Here is a 25,659-nt window from a genome sequence, read left to right on the forward strand (position 1 = left end):
GGGGGGAAAAAAATCTAGGTATGAAGTTTAGAGTGAGCCTAAGTGACAAATTCCCTTCACTGACCTTCGTAAGTGGGAGTGGCTCATTTACATCTGTGGCCTTTAGGTGCCAGGGTCTGTTCACCTGAGTCCTATATCACATTGGTTCCTTCAAAAACATTATCTGTGGTTCTGTGGAATTTTCTCATTTTATGGACAACAGAAGCCTGACTCCTAATTTGTCATCTTACAGTAAAAACCCAGCTCTTAATGCCCTGGCTCTAGCAAAATCTGTGCTCTTTGGGAGATTTACATTTGCTTGTGATGATCCTCTGGAGTTGGTTTTGGTTTTTAATTAAAGGTGCCTTGCATCAGGAAAGAGAGTTGTGTATGCCCACATCCTTTAACGAGGGCTTGCTAGGATGCCTGCTTACAGGTCTATCCGCGGAGAGCCTTAATGACCTTTGAAATTTCATCAGAGCTACAAAAGTCACTTTCCCTGCTTGCATTCCTCGATTCTGGCTCTGCCTCTTGGAGCTGAGCATGTGGCAGGGCTGCTCACAGCTGGGCTGATTCTTCCTGCAGCGTTAGCTTGCTCTGTGACAGGCCAGTGCAAATTGAATTAATAGCCTATGAATTTCCTCTGGCCTGCCACATCGGCAGATTCACACCTGGTTTCTCACTGCTTTCTTTCCAAACTCCGGCCAAGCCAAAGGCACACAAAGACAAGGGAGTAGGAGTAAGAATTTATCTGGCTGGTCTGTACCATACAGACAGAATATTTGCTTGAATCAACCACCATCCCACCCATAACCCAGAAATCCACATGGGCCTCTGATAGCTACCTACAGGATCAAACCAACAGAGAATTCTCAACTCTCCCCCTTCACACCCCTAAATATTAGGTGACCAAATGACCCGTTGAAAAGTAAAAAGCTAATCAGTTTGAACAACAGCAGCAAGAACCTATGAAGGACTCAGAAATGAACAAAGCTTTTTCACGTATTCAGCAAGACTGGTTGGGCGGGTATTCTTATTGTTGTTTAAAAATAAGAAATATGATAACTGAGCTTCCAAAAGATTAAATGACTTGCCCTCGGCTATAAATGGCAAGGCTGAGACCCCTAAGCCCAATATTTGGAATCTTAAATGATATTCATTGCCTCTTACTTGGTAATATGGAAGCAAAAAACAAAACAAAACCACCAAGGAGAAAAAAAACTGAACAAAAGAATATAACAACAACAAGCAACAAGAAAACCACCGGAAGGGGGTGGGACGGGGGTGGGGGGAGGATATGTCTGTTGGCATGTGTTTTTTGGTCCTGAATTCACTAAACTGGTCTGTATAGGTAGACAGACACACACAATTGATTGTTTAGTAAAATCTGAATAGTTTGCTGAGACATAATAAACTGTGTTATGCTTAAGTTCAGGCTCCCCTTTTGATTTTTTTTTTTTTTTTAAGCTCACAAGTATCATTCCTGAAAACAGACTGTGGGCCAGCAAGAATCCTGGTCAGTTCACATTTATTTCTCTGTTGTCTTAGAAAACTTGTGATGTAAGAGATAGGCATTATAACCCGGGAGCACATGAGTTAATCTGCACTTTTCTGTCTGCAAGTCTAGGTTTTGGCCCATATTTACAGAGGTTACCTTTTCAGAGGCAGAGAACTTGTAACTGAACTTGCCCCAGGCTTTGCCACGTTCAGTGGCTCATGGCTGATCCCCTGCTGACTGACCTATGAGCATCTGTGTTCTCAGGGGGAGAGACGGGTTTAAAGTGCCAGGACAGTTGTTGTACAAGCAACCATAATTTGATGGATGAGTTTTTAACCTTAAAAGTGAAAATGAACTTTCTGACATATGGTAATCATTAGACGTCTGGATGAATGAAAACACTCCATCTTCTCTTTCACAAAGAATCAAAACTTCGCCATGTTTAAAAAATAAAACCACAACAAATAAACACAGAGTAATGAAAGTCTAAAGCCAAAAGTCACAAGCACTTACCTTGGCACCTTCTTCCAGTGGAGGACAAGGAAAACCCGTCTGGACACAGACATTTGAAACTGCCTTCAGTGTTGCTGCACGTGCCCAAGGCACAAATTTCTGGTTCTTCAACACATTCATCAATATCTAAAAGAAGTACATGTGTCAAACAAGGTCAAAACATGGTGGAGACACCATCGGATACTAGATGCACAATGTAAAAGTACAAAGTGTAACTGAGTTTCAAAACTCTTCTAACAATGAAGATTTTTTCCTGTATCATGATGCTGTGAGTGGACTTCTAGGCTGTGATGACTTTATTTTTTCTTTTCTTTTTAAAGATTTTTTTGATGTGGACCATTTTTTTAAAGTCTTTACTGAATTTGCTTCAATACTGCTTCTGTTTTACGTTTTGGTTTTCTGGCCACGAGGATGTTGGGATCTTAGCTCCCCGACCAGGGATCGAACCTGCACCCCCTGCATTGGAAGGCGAAGTCTTAACCACTGGACCGCCAGGGAAGTCCCTGTGATGACTTTTAGAAAACTAGTTTTGATGGTTCTTATTGTAAAGATGGACTCTGCAAGGGCCTTCTTAGGGATGCAGTGAGAAACATGTTTTACCCAGACTGAATTTCTTGGATAATTAGAAAAGTTGGAGTAATTTCATACCACCCTAAACTAGGAAAGCAGCAAGAAACTCTAGAGTCTGACTTCACCACTACACAGTAAACAGATGCTCTGAAATTTTAATTGTGTTGCCAGTGAGTTACCCCGTGAGAGACGTAGGCCTTTGAACCAAATTTGTTCCCCTCCACCCATCTGTCCACAGTGCTTTCCCCAATATCCCATGCTACAATATCCTAAAACTATGACTTTTACAAGGACACCAGTACTCATGAAAATAATCCTATGCAATACAAACTAAAGATATCACAAGAGATGAGGCCCCTATCTCTCATTTGCAGTTTAATTTGTCCGAAGACACAAAAATATCTTCTGTGTATAGACTATAGTTTTTCTTTTATCATATAGATGATAGGAATTTGACACACATAATTGTGACATGTTTCCTTTAGCATATTAATATACCTGATCTACTGTAAAGGAGTAATTAAGGATGGTTTGCAGGGAAGTTTCAGTGGCTTGAGTATGTTCTAGTTTGCCTGGGAGAGTACTAGTTTATGCCTGGTGACCTGGACTTGTTATTAATAGTGCCCTCCTCAAAACTGTCTTGGTTTGCTCAGTAAAGTACATGATGACCCTACTTGTGGAAAAATTATGACCACTCTTTCCAAGAGACGTACCCATCTTTCCCCCTGACTTTCAGCAGGAATTTGTAGTGAAAAAGAGGTAAGTCTTGATTCTGAGCCATGCTATTTTTATGGAAAATTTTTTTCAACGAATCAGATATCCCTTGTATCTTGCAACTCCTCATTTTCAGGTTTGTGCAGCGAGTTCTACCCACACCAAAATGTATTCGCATTACACAGCTTTATTCCCACGAGGTCCAACTAAAGGGAAGTTAGGATATTAACTTTGTTATCTTGACTTAATTTTGTAAATACCACACTATAGATTTTCTAGAAATGTGCAGTGCAAGGTATCTTCCTGTACAGTGCAAAACTAGCTTCTTCATCATTTCATGTTCTTATGTTGCATTTATAGTTGCATCATGTTTCCTGTGGCTTATTATCTGAACTGTTGCTGCTGATTGAATTGCTCCATTCCTACACTCCCTCCATCCCGACATCCAACCTTTGCTTAGAAGTCAACTTTCGTAAAAATGCTCGGACGTCTCCTTTTTGTTTTTGTTGTTGTTATGGTAGAAGTCAAACTGTAGGTGCCAGCTTCATAAGGGTAGGGACAAAGATTTAGAATGAACACATTTATGGACTATTCTGGAAGTCGTGTTTTCCTTTCTGTACATTTTCATTCTGTTCATTTTAGGGTAATTTTGCATTAATCATGGAATGAATAAAGCTGATCTCTAATAGAAGTAAAATAACACGTAATAATTTGCATTTAGGTCTAATTTTGATAAAGTGTTTTCATGTAGAATATTATCTCTTGACTGAGAGTTAAATTAGATATATAATAAACATTTGTCATTGATGCTATTAAAAGTGGACAGTTCTTACTCATTATGGATTAGATGCAGACTCGTTTAAAGGTGGGAGCATGGACTAGGTGCCTTCTTAAAAGTCCTTTCCACCCCATTCATTGATGAAGTTCTGGCAACTAACATCCTGCATTTAATGCAATGATAGACGTACGTATTGAGGAATACGGTACTATAAAATTTGCTGAGAATTTATTTGTAGTTACACATTTCTACCATTCTACAAGTCAAAATAACATAGACAAATTATATAGCCACATTCCTCCAACCTTGACTGTGGTCACTTAAAGATTTTAACTGGAATCAGGAAGCTATGTTTAGTTGCAACCCATTGGCACTTAAAAACATGTAATCCAGAACTTCCTACCAGCTGCATAAAAGTACACGGGGAAGGTGTCAGGGTTATGTGACCACCCACATACACAGAGCAAAATAGCTTCATCAGAGATTAGCGTGAGAATTGATGTTCCTGTCTCACCATCTAATTTTGAGCCCATAAGTCACACCCTACCCTTGGATTTGTTTCTGATAAAGTATTCCAAAATGAAGACACCATCACACCATCTCAAAAACTGGATAATGTCAATGCAGTAACCAATACTGCTAATTTCCAAATATTGATAGCCCTCCTACCTTCACACTTGTCGTTCTGGAGACTGTATCCAGGTGGACAAATACATCTGTAGGACCCATCCAAGTTCTGACAGGTGCCTGGTGCACATTTTCCAGGTTCTAGGAGACATTCGTTGATATCTGCAAAGCGCAGGGAAAAAGAAGAAAGAGGTTCCCACTGGCATGATTTCCATCAAGCAACTAAAATTGAAAGAAACTGGAATAAAATCTAAGAAATACATAAATCTAAAGTCCACAAACTCTACCCTGGAGAAAAACTAACAGCTCAGTAAAAATCAGCTTTATTAGCTTTCAGAAGTGTGCAATGTATTTAACAACCATATTTTATTTGATCTACTTTCCAGGAAAGCATAGCACGTGAAAAGTCAATGGGTATGAAGATCTTTGAGGACACCCAAAGGACTGTATAAGAGCTTACCACAAAGCTATGTTGAAGAAAAAGAATAAAAGAAAAGGAATTACAGTTGTTTATAGAACAATTTAACAGTTACATTGAACGTTGTAACTGTTTCTGTAATCACAAACACTTAATTTTAAAAGATACAGGGGAAGAGTGGTATATGTACCATACACACATTCAGGCAGGATTAGTGTATTTCTACTCTGATCTTTTTCCTCCAGGCTTCTGAAGGAAGGATTCTGATAGAGACTGCGTGATTCCTGGAGTGGCCTCTGGGATGACCTTTGGAGGGTGTTTCTGAAGCAGCACTCACCCACACAGGTTCTTCCATCTGGAGCCACCTCATAGCCTTCATTGCACTGACACTGGAAGGACCCCACTGTATTGATGCATTGGCCATTTCTGCAAAGGTTCCCATTTCCAGTTGCGCATTCATCAACATCTGCCAAAAAAAAATCCTTTGATATGTTCCAAAGAAAATATCCTAATCCCATCAATGATCAAAACTTTTAAAGGGAAAAATACTTATTCTGAATTTCAGTGGCCTCTGCTGGCTCAGGCAGACTTAAAGAAATTCCAACGTGATCTAGTTTATAACAACAGACCTGGCTTTATTCACCTATCAGAACCTAACAAGATGACATAATTCTACTAATTAGAGATCGATCATTTATATTAGGATTTTGTATGAGTTTCACCTTGATCATCCTTTAGGTTTCATGTTTAAAGGTTAAAACTGAATTACTAATACACAGTACAGCTGAGGCTATTGTTAAGTATTCTTGTAATCAGAAGTATATAAAAGTAGCCCCTAGCACAATACAAACTTTGGTTCCTTACCCTTGCTTGTGAATAATGTAGCATATTTTATAAGAAGAATTTTAACTTCTTTGAAGGGAGGCTATAGTGAAACATCTAGACAGGCAGGTCCACACTGCTCCTGAACTACGTAATTTCTATACAAAGGATAGCTTTTGTATGTTTTAAAACATATTCGATTTACTTTGAAATGCATTTAATTTGCAGCATAGTAGACATAAAAATTATAGCTGCTAATGAGTATATTAATAAAAGTAATAGATGTAGTAACTATATTTGACACTTAATTAGCACATTGTATTTAACAACTCTTTTTAACCACTTGTCACGCATAAGATGGCATATATTAAAAAAGATTGCCAGCACGCTGGAGATGATGCTAACTACAAAGAACACACATAAAACTGCCTTCCTTTGGTGGCTGACTGTTTTGCACACGCACCTATGCAGTCATTGTTGTGGGAAAGGATGAAACCGTGATTGCAGCGGCAGTTGAAGGAACCAATTGTGTTTCGGCAAGTTCCATTCCCACAGGCATCTCTTTCACACTCATTTATGTCTAGCAGGAACAAAGGACATAGAAAAACATGATTATTAACAGAAGAGGAGGGTATATGGTTACCTGCGGTTAAAAGGCATTTTAAGAGTTCACAAAATGTCGTACGTAGGCTGAGAACTTCTAGATTCGATGTTGGTATTAGTTCCAGCAGCGGCAGCTCCCTGTGAGAAACCAGCAAAAGGCAAGGTTCTAAGCCTTGGGAGAAAATCCTTTCCTTGGTTGGCATGTGAAAGGAGGCAAGCTAAGGACATGAGAACTGGACAAGAACTATTTTATTCTATTTACTTCTAGAATTCTCCACCCTTGCCACTTCTCTCAAATACTTTCACTTGGAAATGGAAAATTCTGTGCACATCTGGGTCTTGATTCACTGCCACCTTTGGCAAACTTCAGCCTTTAAGATTCTCACTCCAGTTTACCAAAAGGCAGTGAGTCACCTGATATTACCCCAAAATCAGCAACAAAATAAATTAGCTTTCTAACTCACCTGGAATTTTAGACATGTTTCTTTTTCCCAATCCACCCCTAAAAACCCATGACCACTCCCATGAAATGGTGACTTATCTCCCTTCTAGTCTGTCCCAATGGGCTGGCCCCTAATGTGGGTCTCCTCTCTTGCAGTGTATTCTGTCTTTTTATTGGTCTATGACTTTTCACTCTATTTGTAAAGCTGTTTTGGCATCTTATGTGTCTTTGCATCTTGTGACAGCGGCCATCACCTTTCTCATAAAGAGTAGGTGTACCTTATATTAAGGAGGAAGTAAGAAATTAAAATGAAAAACGTTGATATTGTTGGCTTGTTATAACAACAGGCGGAATGAGGAGGGCAAGGACAAAGAGATGGGGAAGGAGTGGAAGGCAACACCTCAGATTAGCAAAATGTAGTGTTTAGAGTTAGGATTTCCTTTCCTTTCAAATTTTGGACATAAAGATAAGTTATCTGTGATCTTAAATCAAGAAGCTATTGCTGAGCCCAGTGTGACTCCAACACGTGTGTCTGTGGTTGACGACTGCACCCAGATGAGTCACCCTGCCAGCAGTCAGAAACTTCTGCCTTGATTCATTTTTAGCCAAGCAAGTGAAGTTCTTTAGCTGGGCAGGTCCTTTGGTAGAGGGTTCTACATAATTCAGATGGAAGAGGGAGAAGGAAAGTTGGGCCGGGCTTCATTAGTATGTAGGGATTATCTCGCCAGTGATGAGCAGGGCCTATTATAATCTTTAACTTAAAACTTATCTGCTCTGAAGATGACCAGATTTTATGAGAATGTTCCCTAATGGATAAATCCAATTACAGCCAAAGGCAAGCACTTTAAACATCACCCTATAGATTGTTCTTTTTCCAGCTGTGAAACTGATTGAAGTCCCCAGAAGACTTAATGGATGTTGCTTTAAAGTAGAAACAGAAAGGAGGGAAAGAGAGAAACTGACTGATTACACATTTGAAGTTTATTCTAAATCAACATTCTGATTCAGTACTAAGACCAAGGAAGAGATTTAAAATCTTGAGCTCTTTTCCCCTAGGAAAATGATCTGTAAATCTGTCTTTAAGGATCTGATACAAACTACAGACACGTCTCAAAAAATGCTCATACTCAAACAATCAAAAGCTGCACCCTTTCCAAGAAGGCAAACTCACATAAATACTATAAAAGAATAATAGGCTTTTAACATTAATAAACAGTAATTTTTTGTCGTAATATCTTTCTCAATTTATCTCTTAGTCAAAAGTTTTTCTGAACTGACAGCCAAATGATTATCAAGAAAGAGGTTTATGATGTTCAGATTACTAAAGATTAAATACCAAAGGATATTAATGCTACACACGTGCTTCTGTTTTTACTTTATAAATAACAAAACAACTACTGAAAGGTTTAGTGTTAACTTTAAATATATTCAGATACAAATGAATTTTTCAGTAGGTTATGAAGAAAAAAATGAAATGATAGTCACATACTCACCCAAACACATGGTTTGATCAGCGTTTGTTTTGAAACCAGTGTGGCAAAGACAATAAAAGCTTCCAACTGTGTCAATACACTGTCCGTGGCTGCATATATTGGGGATTTCTTGACATTCATTGCGATCTGTAGATAGAAATTAAGTGAAAACTTAGAAGACAAAATCACATCAAATAACTTACTTCTGGGTATTGCTCTCAGGATTAATCCTAGCTCTAAACTAAGCCAGTAAAACAGATGCTGACATACTTATTTTTGACTCAAAATTGGTTAACACTTACTCTGATTGACTGGGCACATTCAGACCATATTAACAATACACAAGCAATGAAAAACAGGGGCGGTATCCAAAAAAAAATCTTCTAAAAGAAGAGAAAACCTAGAAGTAGAATGGGGAAGAAAAATCCAAACTGGTAGGTAATCCATTTGATTCTCTGCCTAAGCAGTATCCTAGACTGTGTAACCGACTGAAGTATTTGTCTAGTCAAGATTTGGTGCCTCAAATCATGGAAGCTTCATGGCTTCCTCTAGAAATTTAAATCAAACAAATCCCATTGCTAAGATAGGTTTTCATGATGGACAGCCTGCATCGTCCCTTGTTCCACTTACACATCATTATTTTGTCTCACTCCTGTAACCTTTTGTTCCATCTGAACCAAGTCTTCCTGTCTACACATGGCTCCTTTCAGCACTTGACGATCCTAATGATGTTTCTTTCTTTTTTATCCATATTCTTTCAAAAGGAAGCCCTCTCATCTTGCTTCTGCCAGTCTTTAGGCTTTAAATTATATTTGTCATCAAGTGCTGCTCTCCCGAAATCTGATTATCTGAGGGGCCAGATTTGTTGCAGGAATCCACAGATGACATAATTACATGCCTACTCATGTCTCTAATTTTCTAAAGCTCTCAAGATTCTACGTTTAGGGAAAATGTAACTCAAAAGGCACTGCGTTATCCTGATTTTCCTGTTGTCACAAAAGAAAGCAAATAGCAGAATACCGCCTTGGGTGTAGATGTTGTAGAGCTCCGCAGCACCCCGCTCTCAGCTGAATAATCCAGACTTGCTGTTTGCCTGCCCTGTCTGCCGAGGAGACAGCAGCTGGGAACAGGCACTTTTTGCTGCACAGAGCAGCTGTGCCCACGCCAGGAGAGAGTATATTCCCTCCATTTCACGTGCTCAGGCTGCCATTTTTAGAACTACTTCCTTCCAATACGCAAAACATTGAGAGTTGATGAATCACCATATCCTTGAAAAGTCTCAGGTGGGGTTGAGTATATCATAAAGAGGGGACATTGGGATAGAGTAGCTTCGGAGCTACGGCTAGCCTATGCAGAAATGCTAGTGAACAGATTATGATTGTTGCCATCAGAGAAAACGGATTTAACATGAGCAACCTTCTCCCTGAGATAGGCAGAGGAAATTGATTTCCATTGCCAAGCTCTGTGGAGGGAGCTGATTTTGAGAAGGGTTGGCCCAAACCTTGGGTAACCTCTGGTAATATGGATCTGGGAGAATGCAAGGACCAGGTCTGTCTTATCTCTGGGACCCACAGAAAATGGAGAGCAGTAAGAATCTTATTAGAAAGGGATCCTCAGTTAGGAATTTTCTTTCCTACGTTGCCTATTTCATGATGAGTTTTAAAAAATGAAACATGGATTACTTTGCAGTTCTACTGCTGAAACAGAAAGTTACAATTCTAGAGAACTTAATTGTGAAGTTCACTTTGTATTGAGACCAGAAAACTAGGTTTCTACAAGCACCAAGATTTCAACTCCGAGAAGGTGCTGCCTGAGGTTGAGATAGGAGATTTAAACAGGGTACTGGGGGAAAACACCCACACAGTCAGCAGAAAGAGAGGAGACCATGAGGAAATGGCTGGGAAGAATATGTCTTTAGCTCGGCAGTCCATTTCAGAAGGGGGCTGCATTTGCTCTAATGCCACAGCTCCTCAGGTGAGACCAGCATCCTCGGCTTCGATACCTAACTGTTCTCTAAAAATCTCTCAGCAACAATGCGGGTATGATGGCCGGCTGTTGAAATGATGTCCTTATGGATTCAAATAAAAATCTTATTATGATAAGGAAATTTTAGTCCTTTTCATCTTAAACACAGGAAGACAGGAGTATTTTACAATATGTCTGAAAAATGCCATGTATAGGACAGTATTTAGAGACATTTTAAAGGATTTTAGAAGTAAGATGTAAGTGAAGACATTTCCAGAGTGAAGTCTTCAGCCCTAGAGGCTGAATAGCTGCAAAACTCAAATTCAAGTACATTCCCTTTCTTGTGAGGATTTCGATGAATGAGGGAGATGAAGGTTTGGCTACAGACAACACTCCTTCACAGTACTTATCGCTGGTTAACGCCGGATGGGCTTTATTTATGTTAATATTCTACAAGAAAACATGACAGGGCTTAAGCCCCAGCAGGCCCTGGTTGGACGTCTTGTCTTGATATATAAAATAGTTCTTCCCTCATCTTGCCTGAGCATGAAATGGTGTGAAATGACATGTTCTGTATTATCAGCAATTCCTTATTTTGATTGGAATTATTTCACGCAGTTTCAAATAAATATAAATTACAGGCAAAATGCAGGGAAGTGGTATGAATGCCAAGTTTCATGAGAGCATTGTGACTCATATCAGAGACGTCCTCACTTTTCCTGTCCTGTTTTGTTTTTTTTTTTTTCAGTACGTGGATAACAACTGCTCTGCTGACAAAATGCTAAATACTTGCACATGTTCCTTTAAACCCCCCAAAAACAAGTCTTGATTCTCAAAATGAGTTTTTGTTCTGGTATTACACCCTCTTCCCACCAAAGTCTCATAAAACAATGCAAAATACCCTACGGAAAGCAGCGCACTTCCCACCACTTAATCACTGGTGGGCAAGGAGACCCAAGGAAAATCTGACCACGTTCCTTGGTGTTGTTTCATTCACAAATGCATAAAATATCCAGGAAATTCCTTGTGAAATGAGCCAGAAGCAAAATAACACATTCTTCCTGACCTCCTTGCTAAATATACAGTGATTTATAATTACTAAAAAACTCAGATGAAAATCATTCTGAGGTATTACTTTCCTTCTGGGCTGAAACACCAGTGTTTTTATTTTGATACCACTGGCTACAAGATACCATCAGACACCTAATAATTTTACCATCAATTTAAGTTGGTAACACGCTCATCCTTCTTATTTCTACCACATCCCTGACAAACGGGAACAACAAAAAAATTTAACCTCTGGCGGATAGTTCCTCATTTTACTGTAGGTGACATAGCAAATAAAAGGCTTTCAACGTTTGCTGCCCTCAGCTGTGTAAGCTGTTCAGGAGAAAAAGTGATACTGTTGGTTCTTTTTCCTTAGTTTGTGCAGTTTAATCTGGCCCAGCTCAGGGGAGCTTTGCCATCTAGACTTGGGGTATGTGGCCAGAATGGTGACAACCTCCCCCACTCCAAGGGGATTATGTGAAAGGACAAAAAACTATTTGGTCCTGAATACCAGTTAGGGAGTGTGTGTGTGTGCGTGTGTGCGTGCGTGCGTGCGTGCGTGTGTGCGCGCGCATTTGTGGGAGTGGGTGTTTGCAGCAGGGCAGCAGAGAGGCAAATTTGGAAACGTCACACCTCCAAAGGGAGAAAAAAGCTAAGTGTGAAGACATTTCAACAGTTTTCCCTTTTCCCAGTTTAGTTACTACAACTCAGAAGTCATGTATTCTTCAACCTAACCATCTCAAGGAAATCCAGGTATCTGCAGCTCAATGGGGCTGGCCCGTCGGGTGGGCGCTGGGCGGTGGGGACTACTTGCCATTGCACTGCCCCGTGGAGGTGAAGCGGTAGCCGGGCTTGCAGTCGCAGCGGTAGCTGCCCGCAGTGTTGATGCACTCCGCGTTGCGCTGGCACACCGGGCCGTTCTGACACTCGTCGATATCTACAAGCAGGAGAGAACTGAATTACGGGGAGGGCAGAATCTGGTGTCAAGTGGATGAAGCCTCTCACACAACATGGATTTATATTTTCTTGCTTTGATCGGTTCTACTGAACAAGCCACGGAAGATGGAAATTTTGTTTTCTAATTTTTCTGTTTTACAAATATTTTTCAGAAACGCAAATACTTGATTTATCACCACATACGGGTTCTAACGCTGCTAACGTCTAGAAAAAGTTGTGAAACTCAGCTTCAAGGGCCAGGACTTGATACGGGTATAGACCAGTATCCTAGGAAATCTTGTATTTGCTCAAAGCCTGGGGGTTTTAGGATTCAGTTGGGTTGCTTTTGTCTGGAAGGTTGTGAGGTCTGCAGAGCAGAGCATCTCAAACCTGAATGCGCGTATGAATCACTTAGGATTTTTTTGAAAGGCGTATCTGATTCAGCGTGTCTGGGGAGAGGCTTGAGATTCTGTGCTTCCATTAAGCTCCCAGGTGATGCTGGTACTCCTGGTCTACAGACGGTGCTTTGAACTGCAGGGCTGCACAGGCTCTTGCTTAAATTTCTGCCACATGGCAGTCAAGTCAAGGAGACTTAACATGAGAGATTGCACATAAAACCACTGAAAAGAACCAAACGCTTACTATCAAAGGAAAGAATAAAATGGATATTGTGTGCTCCAGGGCTTTGACTGTGCTCAGGGAGTCGTTTGTCTATCTTTTAAAAAATTTAACAGCTACCTAATACAGTTCAAATTCGTGGCATTGCAAAAGTTACTGCACAGTCCAGGCTATAGCGTGGGGCAAAATACATATTCCCTTCCCCTGCTCTTATGAAACATTCTAATTCAGTCTAAATCCAGTAAAGGGAATAGCCTGGAACACAGGTGGGAGTCAGCTCAGCACCAGTACCGGGGTTTCATGCAGAAGTCGGCTCAGCCAGAGAAGTTCCCACAAGGGGGCGGCAAATACATCAACCAAGGCCTCCTAGGTGTGTGCTTCTGTGGTGGGAAAACCTCAGTGCTATTGGCAGTCAGTGGGAGTTTCCGTCTCATATGGGGTGTGCCTCTCTGTACAACAGACACAGAAGCAGAATATGCCTACCTTGGGTTACAGTGGACCCAGGACCCAGCAGCACCTCACCACCAGGCCTGCCCTGCTCTTAATTAAGGGTGTGCAGAAACACAGAGGGTACCTTGTGTAGCTGGAGAAGCCAGTCGGCGTCACAGACAAGCATTTCTGTAATGCATCAGATGCCTAACATCCGATTCTATACATACTTGGGGAGGGCAGACGCACGGATGCTCCCTAAATCACTTCTGGAATCATTCCAATTTCAGTCTGGCTGAGGCATGTACTAAGTCAACCTTCCTCTTCTGATTCTGCGAGCTAAGAGTGTGCTGGGAAGCAGCGGACCCTGGATTAAACATTCACCCTGAAGATGGATATCCTACGGAACGGAAACCAAGAGTTGGAGTGTTTTGTAATCTCCACATCCACTGAATGCTACCCTGACAGCAAAGTGCCGTACACTGGTGCAGCTGTAGGTTTTCAGTCTCACGTGTGTAGCAAGGCCTAGGTTGACGTGGTGGTCCTGGATGGCCTTACCTCTGGTTTCTGGCCAACGGCTGCTGCTTCAGCAGATATAAGTGCCAAAGAGGCACCTGGGTCAAGTAACCAGCTCTGAATGGAAGAGAAGGGGAGATGCCACAGAAGGCGGCAGACATCCTGACGCATGTACGACAGGTGTCATACGGTGGCTATGAGCAGGCAGCCACCTCTCGCACTATAAGGTCACCTGCTGTGGGCCGCCTTCTCCATTCCCACATCATGCCTCCTCCCCACGCCTGATCCTTGATGACCTGAAGCCCAGGGCCCGAACCAAAGCCCGAAATGACTATCTCCTTAGGAAGGTTAGGAATGGCTGTCACCCCGTTCCCACTCCCCCGCAGAGCAGGCAGAGGAAGGGACGTGGGCCAACTTGGCCACAGGAACAGAAAGCCTGGTGAGGAGAATTTAACAAGCATGCGCTTGGGGCTGTAACTTGACTCATGGTCTATAAGTTGTCCCCAGTTTAGGAGAAAAAGATCTTTAAATATTAAAATGTTGACCTATGTGCTCTAATACATGCTCTAACATGAACAAAAACTCTGCTAGAGACTCTAAGTTTAAGTATTAAATAGAAAATTATTCTAGCTGTCCTAGGGCCCATGGTATATTTAATAACCAGGAACGTCCCTTTTACTAAAATGTAAAAGAACACTATCTTCCCCAGATGTTGGAAAAATATGAAGTGCGGTAAGGAATGTGCAGAATCACAGCACAAACACATGGCAAGCGGAGGTAATTTGAAAATGAAAAAAGTACCATTTGCACTCATGCCAACATTCTTCATATAAAATCGAATTTGCTGTTCTTGCCATTTGGGATTCTCTCATGCATTTGAAATATTTGCATTAACCTTGTTTTCACTTGGGAGGAGCAAAGGCTCCGTTTGGAAGAGAACACTGATTTTGAGGTTCAGCTCAAGACGACTGCCCACCACTCATGCTCACTTTCAAGCAATGTGAAACAACAGCCATCTATTGGACACACCCGGGATCTCAAGGCTTTTCCGTATCAGCTGGGAAATCTAATACATTGTGTGTGTGGGGAGAGAGGGCTGGGGAATGGACATCCTGCTTCTCCCGCTGCGTGTTAGGGAATTTTTACATGAAATGTCTGTCGATCCTCATGTTGCCCTTCAGTACTGCTAGAGTTAGATGGATTTCTGAAATTCCAATGCTGTGAACTTGGCCACATGTGTGTGGGGGGGTATGCAGCTCATCAGTTGGCTCATTTCTGGGTGTGACACAGCGACAGCCTCTCTTACCTTCACAAACCAGCAACTTGTCATTATAGAAGAAGCCCACTGGACATTCACATCGGAAGCTGCCAACCATGTTGATACACACGCCATTTTCACAGACCCCTGGGATCTCGCGACATTCATCGATATCTAGAAACAGAGCAGGTACGTATGAGTGACGGAACGGCACGCGGTCCCTCTGCAGGGTAAACTGGAATGGAGAGCCAGCTGCTTCTAATTCATTCTATGTAAGGTCTAAAGCCAAAGAAGAGAAAGCGCGTGTGTATGTGTGTGTGTGTGTGCGTGTGTGCTGGGGTGGTGACGGAAGCGGGGACGTCAGTGAAGAGCAAACTGAGATACCTGGACTGCTTGTCAGACGCTCATGTGTCTGTCTGACTGACTGTCTGTTTTTCTGGTTTTGTTTTATAACACCGGCTTTGTCCAGGCAGGAGCCATCTTTGTACCCACCGGGCCCTGCGCACCAGATGAGCGGAATAAAAGTGACTGCCAAGAGAAAGTGGTCTCTCTACCCCAAGTGTGTGGTGGTGTTCCTCTAGAACGGGAGAGGAGAGCTGGTGAGGAACAGAGGAGGAGCCCATGGTCACGGCCAGCTCTGATCTTCCAAATTCCACCTCAACACCCCCTTCTCCTTCACAAGGCTTTTGAATGGAGGTAAGTCAGGTCTGGGGATGTAAGCTGGGCCTGAGCTGACCATGGAGAGAGAAGGACCAAGGAAGGACTGTCACAGTAGACTGTGGCCTCCCAAGCCCAGGCACCGGGGCTGGCTTCTACGCCACAGTGTCGCCGGCCCCTGGTACACGGTCTGACAAATGTGAAGTGCCAACTAAAATGTATTCAATTAAGAACCAGTACCTGGAAGTGGGGTTGGTGAGCATTAAAACAGGACCAAAGTAGGAGTGAGAGCAGAGCCAGGACCCAGGCTGCTAAAGCCGGCTGGCCAGCTGGTGAGGGAGCCATGTGGGCAAGTCTGGTCTCCTCACCAGCCTGGTGGGTCCACTCGCTGTTTGACCCGCTCTGAACTCCTGACCATTCAGTGTCCTCTAGGATAATAACGGTAACAGTGACAGTAACAGTAGTGTCTCCCTTGCTATATGCCTGGTATATTTCTCAAGCATTTAACCTGAATTTAGTTACCAAATCATCAGGGCCACCCTATGAGATGGTCTCTAGGTACTCTGACCGTCATCATGATGCAGATGATGGAACTAAGGAAGTCAGAGCATGGAACTTGCCAAAGGCTGCACAGCCAACAGGAGGCAGAGTTGGGATTCGATACCAGGAATCCGCTAACAGGCTGTCCTGTCACCCGTATGCTTTTCCACAGTCAAACAATCTTCTCAAAACCATTAGCGAAGTGCTTGTTATCCCAGAGGGCCCCTCTACCAGCCCTCTGGCAGAGTTTCACAAAACACTTCAGAAGCAGGGAGGGAATGTAAAGCTTTGGTCTTTCCAATCCATTAGGTTTCTGTTATTGTTGTTGAGATACTTTCCTTTACATATCATAGTCCGGAGCCTCTGCAAGATACTTTGTTTGCATAAGTTGTAAGAAGATGGCTATAGACTTAAGTGGAACTCACAAGAGCTTTCAGAAGAATCACACCCTAAAGCCAATCTGTTTTAAAGGAGAAATTCGACAGGACATGGATTTATGTTGGACCTTTTTCTAAAGGGCCTGACTTTGTTTGAAGACAAATTGATCTCTTTAATGGAAAAAAAACAGCTTAGAATATCAAAGGGTATATTTCCATTTTGAATACAACAAGTCATTATGTTTTAGATTTTTCACACATTTGTCATTCATGTTCTTAAAAAGTTAGGCAAAGATATATCACAGCTATGCACTATCAGCAAAAAGAAAAAAAAAATTCAGACATTCTTGAACTACGTACGGGTTAAAACATGAAATGTTATGTTCACATTTCATTTGTTTTAAATATAAGAGATGTATTTTCAAGTTTAACAATAACAGGCTGGGTCAAATTTCTAGCCATTGTTAGGCATAAAAGAGCAAAAGCATATATTAAAAATTATATTTTCTTTTCCTGTCTGGATTCCATTTGAACTTCAACTTGGAAAAGTTTATGTTTAAAGACAAGATTAATAAACTTGCTATAGTTTTAACCCCACACGAATGGGTTCTATATGCCAACAATCTTCAGACCTTTCAGAAGAAGAGTATAAAGCTTAAATAAAACAAAGTTTCTCAGTCATCTAAATATTTTGTCATGCTGGAATTTGCTAACAATAAGTATACTGCTAACTATCACATTTCCAGTTTTCAAGAGCTAGAGGCAAAGCAAGCTGTGAGTCAGGACTGGATTCTGGTCTCAGCTCTGTTATTAATTAGCCAGGTGACCTCAGCTGAGTCCCCTCCCCTGTCTAGGCCTCTGTCCCCTCAACTGTAAGGCAAGGCCTAGCTGATGTGGACTAGATGATGTCTGAAGCCTTTCCAGTTTTATTAGTGGATGATGTTAATGCTGTTTTGAGTCTCTGCCTGCTACCAACATTAGAAGGTAGGCCTTGCTGGGGTACACGCCCGGTCCATCCACGGAGAACGATGGATTCTACTATTAAAGACCACTTATCCTCAGATCAGAGATTCTAAGGAGATGAAAAGATCTGTTTTGGGAAGGGGAAAAACAAAGCAGCTAGAGCCGGGCGTTTCAGGCCAATGCCATTTAACAGGTTTTCTTTCCAAATCATGACGTTTCTTTGGACGTTGACTGTGGAGCCATATGTATTTGGCCCTAAGAGAGCCAGGCTGATTGCTGGACCAGACCCTTGTTTTCTTAAACAAGGTCATTGGAAAGGCTGATGTGGATTTCAGTTTACTTATTAGGAATAAGGTGGAACAGACAAAGTGGTGATGTTTGCTACTGGACACAACTGCTCAGAATTAAGAGGGGCATCTAAGGATCTACAGAAATCACACTGGGGAAAGACTCTGAGAATGCAATAGCTTTCCATCTCCTTTTACGTTATTTGGTTTTAAACCACAAAGGCATCACTTCCATTGGCTGAACGCTGTGCGTTACTTCTGAATCTTGCGTAAGCTTCACTAGCACTGCAGTGGTCTCTGCTCCAGTTACCAGACAGGGCCTCAGATGGGAAAGATTTTTTTTTTTTTTTTTTTAGCTTCACATCTAAAAATCCCAAAGCAGATAACCTGAGGAGATTCTATGTGAGATAAAATTGATCCACCCACACATAAGTATTGGTATGAACAGTCATATTAAACTCAGGTCTTAGTCAGATGGAAGGATTGGGAATTACAGTCAAATCAAACGTCAACTGGCCCTACTCCCAGAATCTCTTTGTTGATGCCTAGGGTTGGTTTAACTAAGCTTGATTGTAATTCTGTGAAAAGCTTTCCAGTCCCCTTAATCATGACCGACAAATGCTGCTGCCAATTAGGTGGAGCTACACAGGGTGTCTGTACTGTTTGTTTCAAACTAAGAATCAGAGTTTCAATAAAGCTAAATGGCACTGTTTAATGTGTTCCTTCTAAGAAAAAAAAAAGCAAACTGAGAAAATAACAATGTGTACTTCCTTTTCTTAACACAAAGGCAGAGACAAAAAGTTCCAACAAAGGCATCATAACTCACCAACAGGTAAACCAGTGTAAATGTCGATGACGAAGCCTGGCCTTTGACTTCCACAGAGCGTAGCAAATTCATCTGCAGTGATTGAACGAAGGTGGGGTGAGCGGGGTGGGAATAGGGGTCAGCAGAGAGCAAAAATTAGGCTGAACAAAATTACTCTGTATACATTCTTGAAAGGTATTTACCTGTATTTTGAAAAATTTAAAATAAAATATTAATCTGAAAATTCCTACAGATGGTGTAAACTTCTCCCTAAGACAGGCACTGAAGGAAAAGTGATCTCATGGTGATGTAATAATGAGGCAGAAGCAAAGGTCTCTGTATCATATGCCACTCATTTGTAATGATCCTGCCTGTAGGAACCTGGGTTTCTATAAGGATGTTGTTCAGCTCTGAACCCAGGGACTGGCATGAGTGCCTCTTTCCACTCTGCATTAAGGGATCCAGGATTTAATGAATGTATACAAAAGCCATTTCCTCGACAGACTGCGGGAGACCATGGCAAATCTAGCTAAGTTCTTGATAGGAGGTCTATCAATGACTAATTCACGTCAAACAACCAACTTACCTCATTACTTCAAGTTTTGGAGCTGGATTTCTTTTGATGCAGCTCTCTTGTTCTCTCTCACTCCCTCCCCCCGACCCTTTATCTTTCTCTCCTTCACCTGAATTCCTCAAAGTTGATAATAAAGGATGCACTAAATGTCATCTGTGGTCCCTTGTAACTCTGCGATTCTGTAATTGCAGATCATGAGTGTACCCAGTATAGCATGGTATCAATTTAAGCTCAAGAAGGCCATTGCCATATGGGTCAAACCTACTGAAAATTAGCAAAAGGTTTCCAAAAGTATTTTAATCAAAATGTAACATGTTCTTTTCATAGTGCTTTTATTTCCTTATAAAAAAAGGAGTTAGGGTCCACTTCCAACAAGTGTCACGCCAGCTCCACTGACCATCCGGACAAATTTCAGGGACTCCTAAACTGTGTGCAGACTGCATAGCTAATGAACAGCCATGCCTGGATTTGGCCAGTATTCAACATGAAGACGAAACCTTGCGTGTTATATTAAGAGTATGCAGATTCTTAAAACTCAGACAGATATTTCTGAAAGCAAATGATAGTCTTTATCAGAGATCTCCAAAGTGGTCTGCAGGGGAATGTACAATGAACCATCAAGGTAAAAAAGAAAATACTAGGATGTCTATCTAGCTTTGTAAAATCCAATTTTAAAATTAATTTTGTGTATATTTTATAATAGAACAGTTTGTGAAAATAATCAATGCATCTCTCAATATAATTGAAAACAAATATATAGAGACATATACACATTTACTTGTAAATACACACAGCAGGTGCGTGTAACCTCCAGGTTTTTTAACGATAGGTACGTACGATCAAAAGATTTGAAGGCCACTGGTCAAGATCAGGGGTCAGCAAATTTTTTCTTAGAGGGCTAAGAAGTAAATATTTTAGGTTTTGCAAGCCGTGCAGTCTCTGTTAAAACTACTCAACTATTTCACGAAAGCAACCATAGATAATATGGAAATAAATTAGTGGGGCTGAATTCTAGTAAAATTTTATTTACTAAAATTTGAAGTTCATAACATTTTCAGGTCATGACATATCATTCCTTTGACTTTTTTTCCAACCATTTAAAAATGTCAAAATTATTTTTAGCTTGTGGGCCATACAAAAATAGGAGGAGGGCTGGATCTGGCCTATATGGGCTCTTGTTTGCCAGCCCCTGGTCTAACAACATCTTGCAGAGTGGAGACAACTCGTAATTCTAAGTAATGGTTATTACACTATTTCCAGAGTAAACAATGGATGAAATGGTGTATTTTACTAAAAAAGAATCTTCTGTTTTATGCACTGTCAGGTAGCACCAGACAATAGGTTTAGGATTTCACTTATCGCTGTGGGGAATGGAGTAGGTACCACACAATTCTCAGATCAATACTCTGCATGGTAGTTCATTCCATCTAAATCACAAAGATAATCTAGATCATCATTAGTAAATGATGTCATCACGATATATAGGACATATATCATCTACCGTATAAGAACACTGCACCGAGGTTTTTGCTTCATTTACTGCTAAGATGTAAATTAGACTTGTTTTTCCAAACAGGTAACATTATTTGGATTTTTCTGTATGAGGATATAAGAAGAAATTTCTCTAAGAGCTCAATATCAAGGAGTTGATCTTTTCTGCTTTTCTTTAGTGTTGATTTTGCTTTGTGGTCATTGAGACTCTTAGAGTCGATCACATCTCTCTCTATATGAGCTGCTAGACGGTTTAGAGCCCAAGTTATTGCTCGTTGCTGGCAAGTGTGTAGGAATTCCCAGCTTGGATCTTGTGTATTACCCTTGTTCCTTGCTCTGAGCTTCTTACCCTTGCTTTCCATTTGCATTAGGCCTTCTTATTTTACATTTGCATCTTTGTGGGCCACCTTGAATTCTTTCTGGAACAAGATTAGTTATAAATAAGTAAAATTGATAGGACTATGGTTTACTTATTTGTCATACTGCTTTGCCCAATGTTTCCAGACTTTTAGTTATATGGCAGACTCCATAACAATGGTAACAATGTTTATATTTTTGTGATATACTGAGTCTACGCGTCTGGTGAATGAACCTGGGTATAAATTAGAAAGCATATTCTGTGACTCAGTTTTCACCTGCAAGTACTAAGATCAACTGTGACTTTAACTGTTTGCCCTTGTGAGCTAATCCTTTCTTATGAAGATCAACGATGCACCCTTTTCTTCCCTTGCTGAGATTCATTTCCCCAACCATTTGTGGGTAATGTACCGAGCTACCTTTCTGGAAACGGTGAAACTAAAACTCACCTGTGCTTGGGATGGGACACTGTTCACAGGGCTTATTCCAGGCCCGGCCAATGTTGTAGGAACAACAGCACATCTTCTTGGTCATATTGAACAACAGTTCTCCGTCGCAGGTCTGGTTGTCAGCGTAATAGTTCCTGTAGCACAAGCTTCTCCTCATATCTAGAAGAAAGGAGGAAGTTAAGGGACTGGTGACGCCATGGGGAAATCACGACAGGGAGATTCTAAGGGGATACTTAAGGCGTGAATCTCTTTTGAAGTGTATTGTAACTTGACTTCAATCAGGGCAGGAAAAGCCTGCTCTCACACAGCTCTCCGTCGTCCTATGCTGCTACAAGAAAAAGGACTTTGAGAAATATATTCCCTGTTGTTTTGTGCCACAGAACTTAGTCATTATGTAGCTGCGGTGTTAATAAACTTTACGTGACTCTCCACCCAGTCTCCTGGTAACAATTCTCCACTGCTATCTGGCAGTGATTTTCTCATTTCCGACTCATGATGTTTTAATACTGTAGGTCAGTGCTGTAAATATAGTTGTATAAAGATACACCCAAAGTCAAACAAAAGAAGTACTATTAAACCTTTGTTTGGGATTTTCCAACATTACATTTTAAAGAAAACTCCCAACCACCCACACGAGGTGGTGAGAAAAGGCCCAGCTTATGCTTTACAGGAGAGGAGGCTCTCTCAGTGAAAGGGTGGCAGTACTCGCTCTTACGAGTAATGTAACGCTGAGGACTAACTGCTGGCTCGGAAGCTCTTTTTCTCTTTGCAGATGAGGACCAAACATGCACTATAAAGAAAAGCTAGGACTTACCCATGCAATTATTCCCCCCATTCACTTGCATGTAGTCTGGAGGGCAAATACAGGTGTAGTTGCCCACGGTGTTATAACACGTCCCTGGACCACAGATTCCGGGAGTTTCACATTCATTCACATCTATAATCCAAAGAGAAAGTGGTATGTGAATATGGAAATTTCACTCTTTGGAATGGTCTGGTACTCAGGGTCAATATAAATGTTGATGGTCTTGGAGAAAATCCACAGGGCACTTCGCAACCTGGATAAGGAACATGGATGTTTCATTCATCAGTGTCCTTAGTCTGTGCTAATGTGTGCATTTTCAGGAGGAGTTTTAGAAAAGGAAATTTTACCTTCTGATATGAGTTCTTAATAAACGAGTCCAAAACATCCTCAAACACGTGCAGTGATGGTAATGTGGAGAAATTATCATTCTCAAGTATCCTTCAGGAAGATAGCTAGGTATTTCATATGTTCACAAAATCTCAGGAAGGAGATGATATATCCTGAAGCCATCAAAAACTGGCTTCATGAATCTGCACTGGTAAGACAGCACAGAAGTAGGTATATCACGCCTCCTTCCCCATTTTCAAACACAGGGGCTGATTCTAATTTTTGTTAACTCCATGGGTCTTAAGATGTGTCATGTGTATTGTGATGCTTGACTGATACTCAACAAGGTTGTCACTGCCGAGATCACCTAATAAGCCTTTTGGAGAAGCAGAGGAATATTTCCCCTCCAGGACACAGGGAGGTCTTCTCCTCCCAAATCCGTTGTGTGACTCCTGTATATAGATGAAAACCATTTCCCCACGCGGGTCAATGGTCCAGGTGCTCTGAAAGCCAACAGTGGTCGATAGTCTCCACCTTCCCAGTAACACAGGATGAACAGGAGTCATCACTTGCATCATAAAACCAAAGGGGCTGCCTCCAAAGAGAAGCTCATTTAAATGCTTAGTACAAATGAGAAGTGGTAAAGGACACGAAGAAGAGCCCAGAACTGTCCAGAATATAGAAGCCACTGAAATGAGACCTGTGCTACTCCAGTAAAAATGGCTTTTCTGAAAAGCATGGAAAACTCTGCAGGCATAAACAGGACTATGGCTCAAGATAACAAAACACCATTTCTCTCTCTCTCTCTCAAAAAAAAAGGGGGCGATTTAGGGTGTATTGGACATGATATTCTGTCACTAACATGAGCGCAAGCTGCCACGTGTGGCATCGTTTCCTGGCCGCCTTCGCACTTAGACTATTGTGCTGTATTGCTAGAGTCTCAGTTTCCCTGGTGGCTAACCGTATGCTGTTTTTCGAGGTCAGTTCTTAATATCTGAAAGAACCTGTCATCCTAAAAGGGCCACGTACCATCACACACTCGGGTGTCTTCATTCAGGTAGTAGCCCGTCGGACAGCGGCACTGGAAACTGCCAAAGGTGTTGATGCATTTCCCGCCTTGGCACAGCCCTGGGAGCTCCTGGCACTCATCGATATCTATCAAAACGACAACGACAGCATTGTAAATAAGACCGAGGAAGTTCCAAAGGTGCGCACCTTAAGATAAGCGAAACAGAATTACCTTCCAATATGACCGTGATAGGGTTGGGTCGAAAACCTTCTCCTCCAGGACAAAGAATTTTGTACTCAGCTATGGAAACAACAACAAAAAGATCGGACTGAGTTCTTCTGAATCTAAAATTTCTAGAAATAGTATCCTCAAGAGAAAAACGGACATATCCATCTTAAAATATTCATTTTCAGGCATCTTGGGCAGTTACCCCACTCACCTGAAGCAGGTTAACATCTTTGTATATACTTCTCCTTTCAAATGGCTTTTTCTATGTGTGCCAAATGTAAGGCTACTGTCCTCAGTCTCTGAACCTTCCGCCTACTCTCTGGTCTTGTGTTCTTATGAACTATTTTATTCTCTATCTCTTATGTTCTTATGAACTATTTTATTCCCTATCTCTTATGTTCTTATGAACTATTTTATTCTCTATCTCCATCATTATTTCTTTTTAAAGATTTTCTTTCCCTTTTTATTTTGCAACCATCTCCTCCATTTTTATGTTTTGTTCAGTCTTATTTCCTGGGAATCACAACTTCCCTTAATATTGTTAATCAGCTTGTCTCCCAAACCCTTTCCAAACAGAGCCTTAGGAAAAGCTGTTCTTTCTTGGTTCCCATCCCACTTCTCTCCTTAATGACTAGAGAGTTTTCTTGCCCCTCTGTTTCTACTGATGGCAACACTAATTCCCCTGGTTTCCAAAACCAACTTTTTACAGTGTCCTTTGATTCCCTCCATTAATTCTGTCATCCAAGTATTTCACTTGAAAACATTTCTTTCAGTGCCATGCACCGGCAGTGTGAGCCATACAGGAACACATGGATAAGAATGACCTGAATCTGCTGTATCATCCTGACAAGCATCTGTAAGAATCAGTTCTTTCATAATGATCATGGTCTTTCCAAATCTGATAATCCCCCTCCTCGATTTCTGAAATTATATGTATATATGCATAAATGTATATATGTATGTATTCCAGTTCTAGCTCCGATCCAGTTTGAGGTGGGGTGGACCTCTATTGCTTGGCTAATCATTGTTACTCAACAGAACTGACTCCCCCTGCACCCCACCTAACCATCTTGCTTTGACTCTTTCAACATCAGTGAAATTAACTATCCTCCTCTTTTATTTTTCTCTCCCCTTCCTGCAATCGTCCACTCTTTTTAAGTCCCCTCTTTCATGTCACACACCCTTCCTTCAAGCCCCAATTAAAAAATGCACCGAGTTATCACCACACACTGTCAATCACAACTGACTTCCCTTTCTGAATAAAGGAGAGAAGGAGGTGCCTGCCAAGCACCCATCCCTGTGCTGAGTGTTTTACATGAGTGATTTCATTTAATCCTATGAGGCATATTATGAATGAGGAAACAGGCTTGCTGACTCCAAAGTTACAGGGGTGGCGAGTGACATAGTCCTAACTGGAACCAGGTGTGCTCTTTCTCCCACTTACGGCACTGAGTCTGCTCTTCTTTCTTCCCTTACTGAGGTCTACGTTGAATTACAGCTCTTACGTTTAGGTCATATTTTGCTAGACTGTACACTCCTGGAAGGCAGGAACTACCCATTAGACTAGAATTAGCCATCCAATTAT

The 25,659-nt window shown here is 41.3% G+C and overlaps 1 protein-coding gene across 2 annotated transcripts in view; it reads right to left on the bottom strand.

The window, feature by feature from the left end:
* Positions 1 to 25,659, bottom strand: part of FBN1 (fibrillin 1) — a gene marked incomplete at both ends in the record, with an annotated part of 252,338 nt that overhangs the window by 42,663 nt on the left and 184,016 nt on the right. For both annotated transcript variants that reach the window (XM_082841143.1, XM_082841142.1), the window contains 12 exons: positions 1,991 to 2,116; positions 4,722 to 4,841; positions 5,435 to 5,563; positions 6,383 to 6,499; positions 8,458 to 8,583; positions 12,263 to 12,385; positions 15,254 to 15,379; positions 18,856 to 18,927; positions 21,706 to 21,864; positions 22,520 to 22,642; positions 23,867 to 23,992; positions 24,078 to 24,146. In XM_082841143.1, the coding sequence (XP_082697269.1) occupies positions 1,991 to 2,116; positions 4,722 to 4,841; positions 5,435 to 5,563; positions 6,383 to 6,499; positions 8,458 to 8,583; positions 12,263 to 12,385; positions 15,254 to 15,379; positions 18,856 to 18,927; positions 21,706 to 21,864; positions 22,520 to 22,642; positions 23,867 to 23,992; positions 24,078 to 24,146 (1,416 nt within the window). The remainder of the gene's footprint in view (positions 1 to 1,990; positions 2,117 to 4,721; positions 4,842 to 5,434; positions 5,564 to 6,382; positions 6,500 to 8,457; positions 8,584 to 12,262; positions 12,386 to 15,253; positions 15,380 to 18,855; positions 18,928 to 21,705; positions 21,865 to 22,519; positions 22,643 to 23,866; positions 23,993 to 24,077; positions 24,147 to 25,659) is intronic.

This window comes from Leucopleurus acutus (genome assembly GCF_964270905.1).
Source record: "Leucopleurus acutus genome assembly, chromosome: 1".
NCBI lineage: Eukaryota > Metazoa > Chordata > Mammalia > Artiodactyla > Delphinidae > Leucopleurus > Leucopleurus acutus.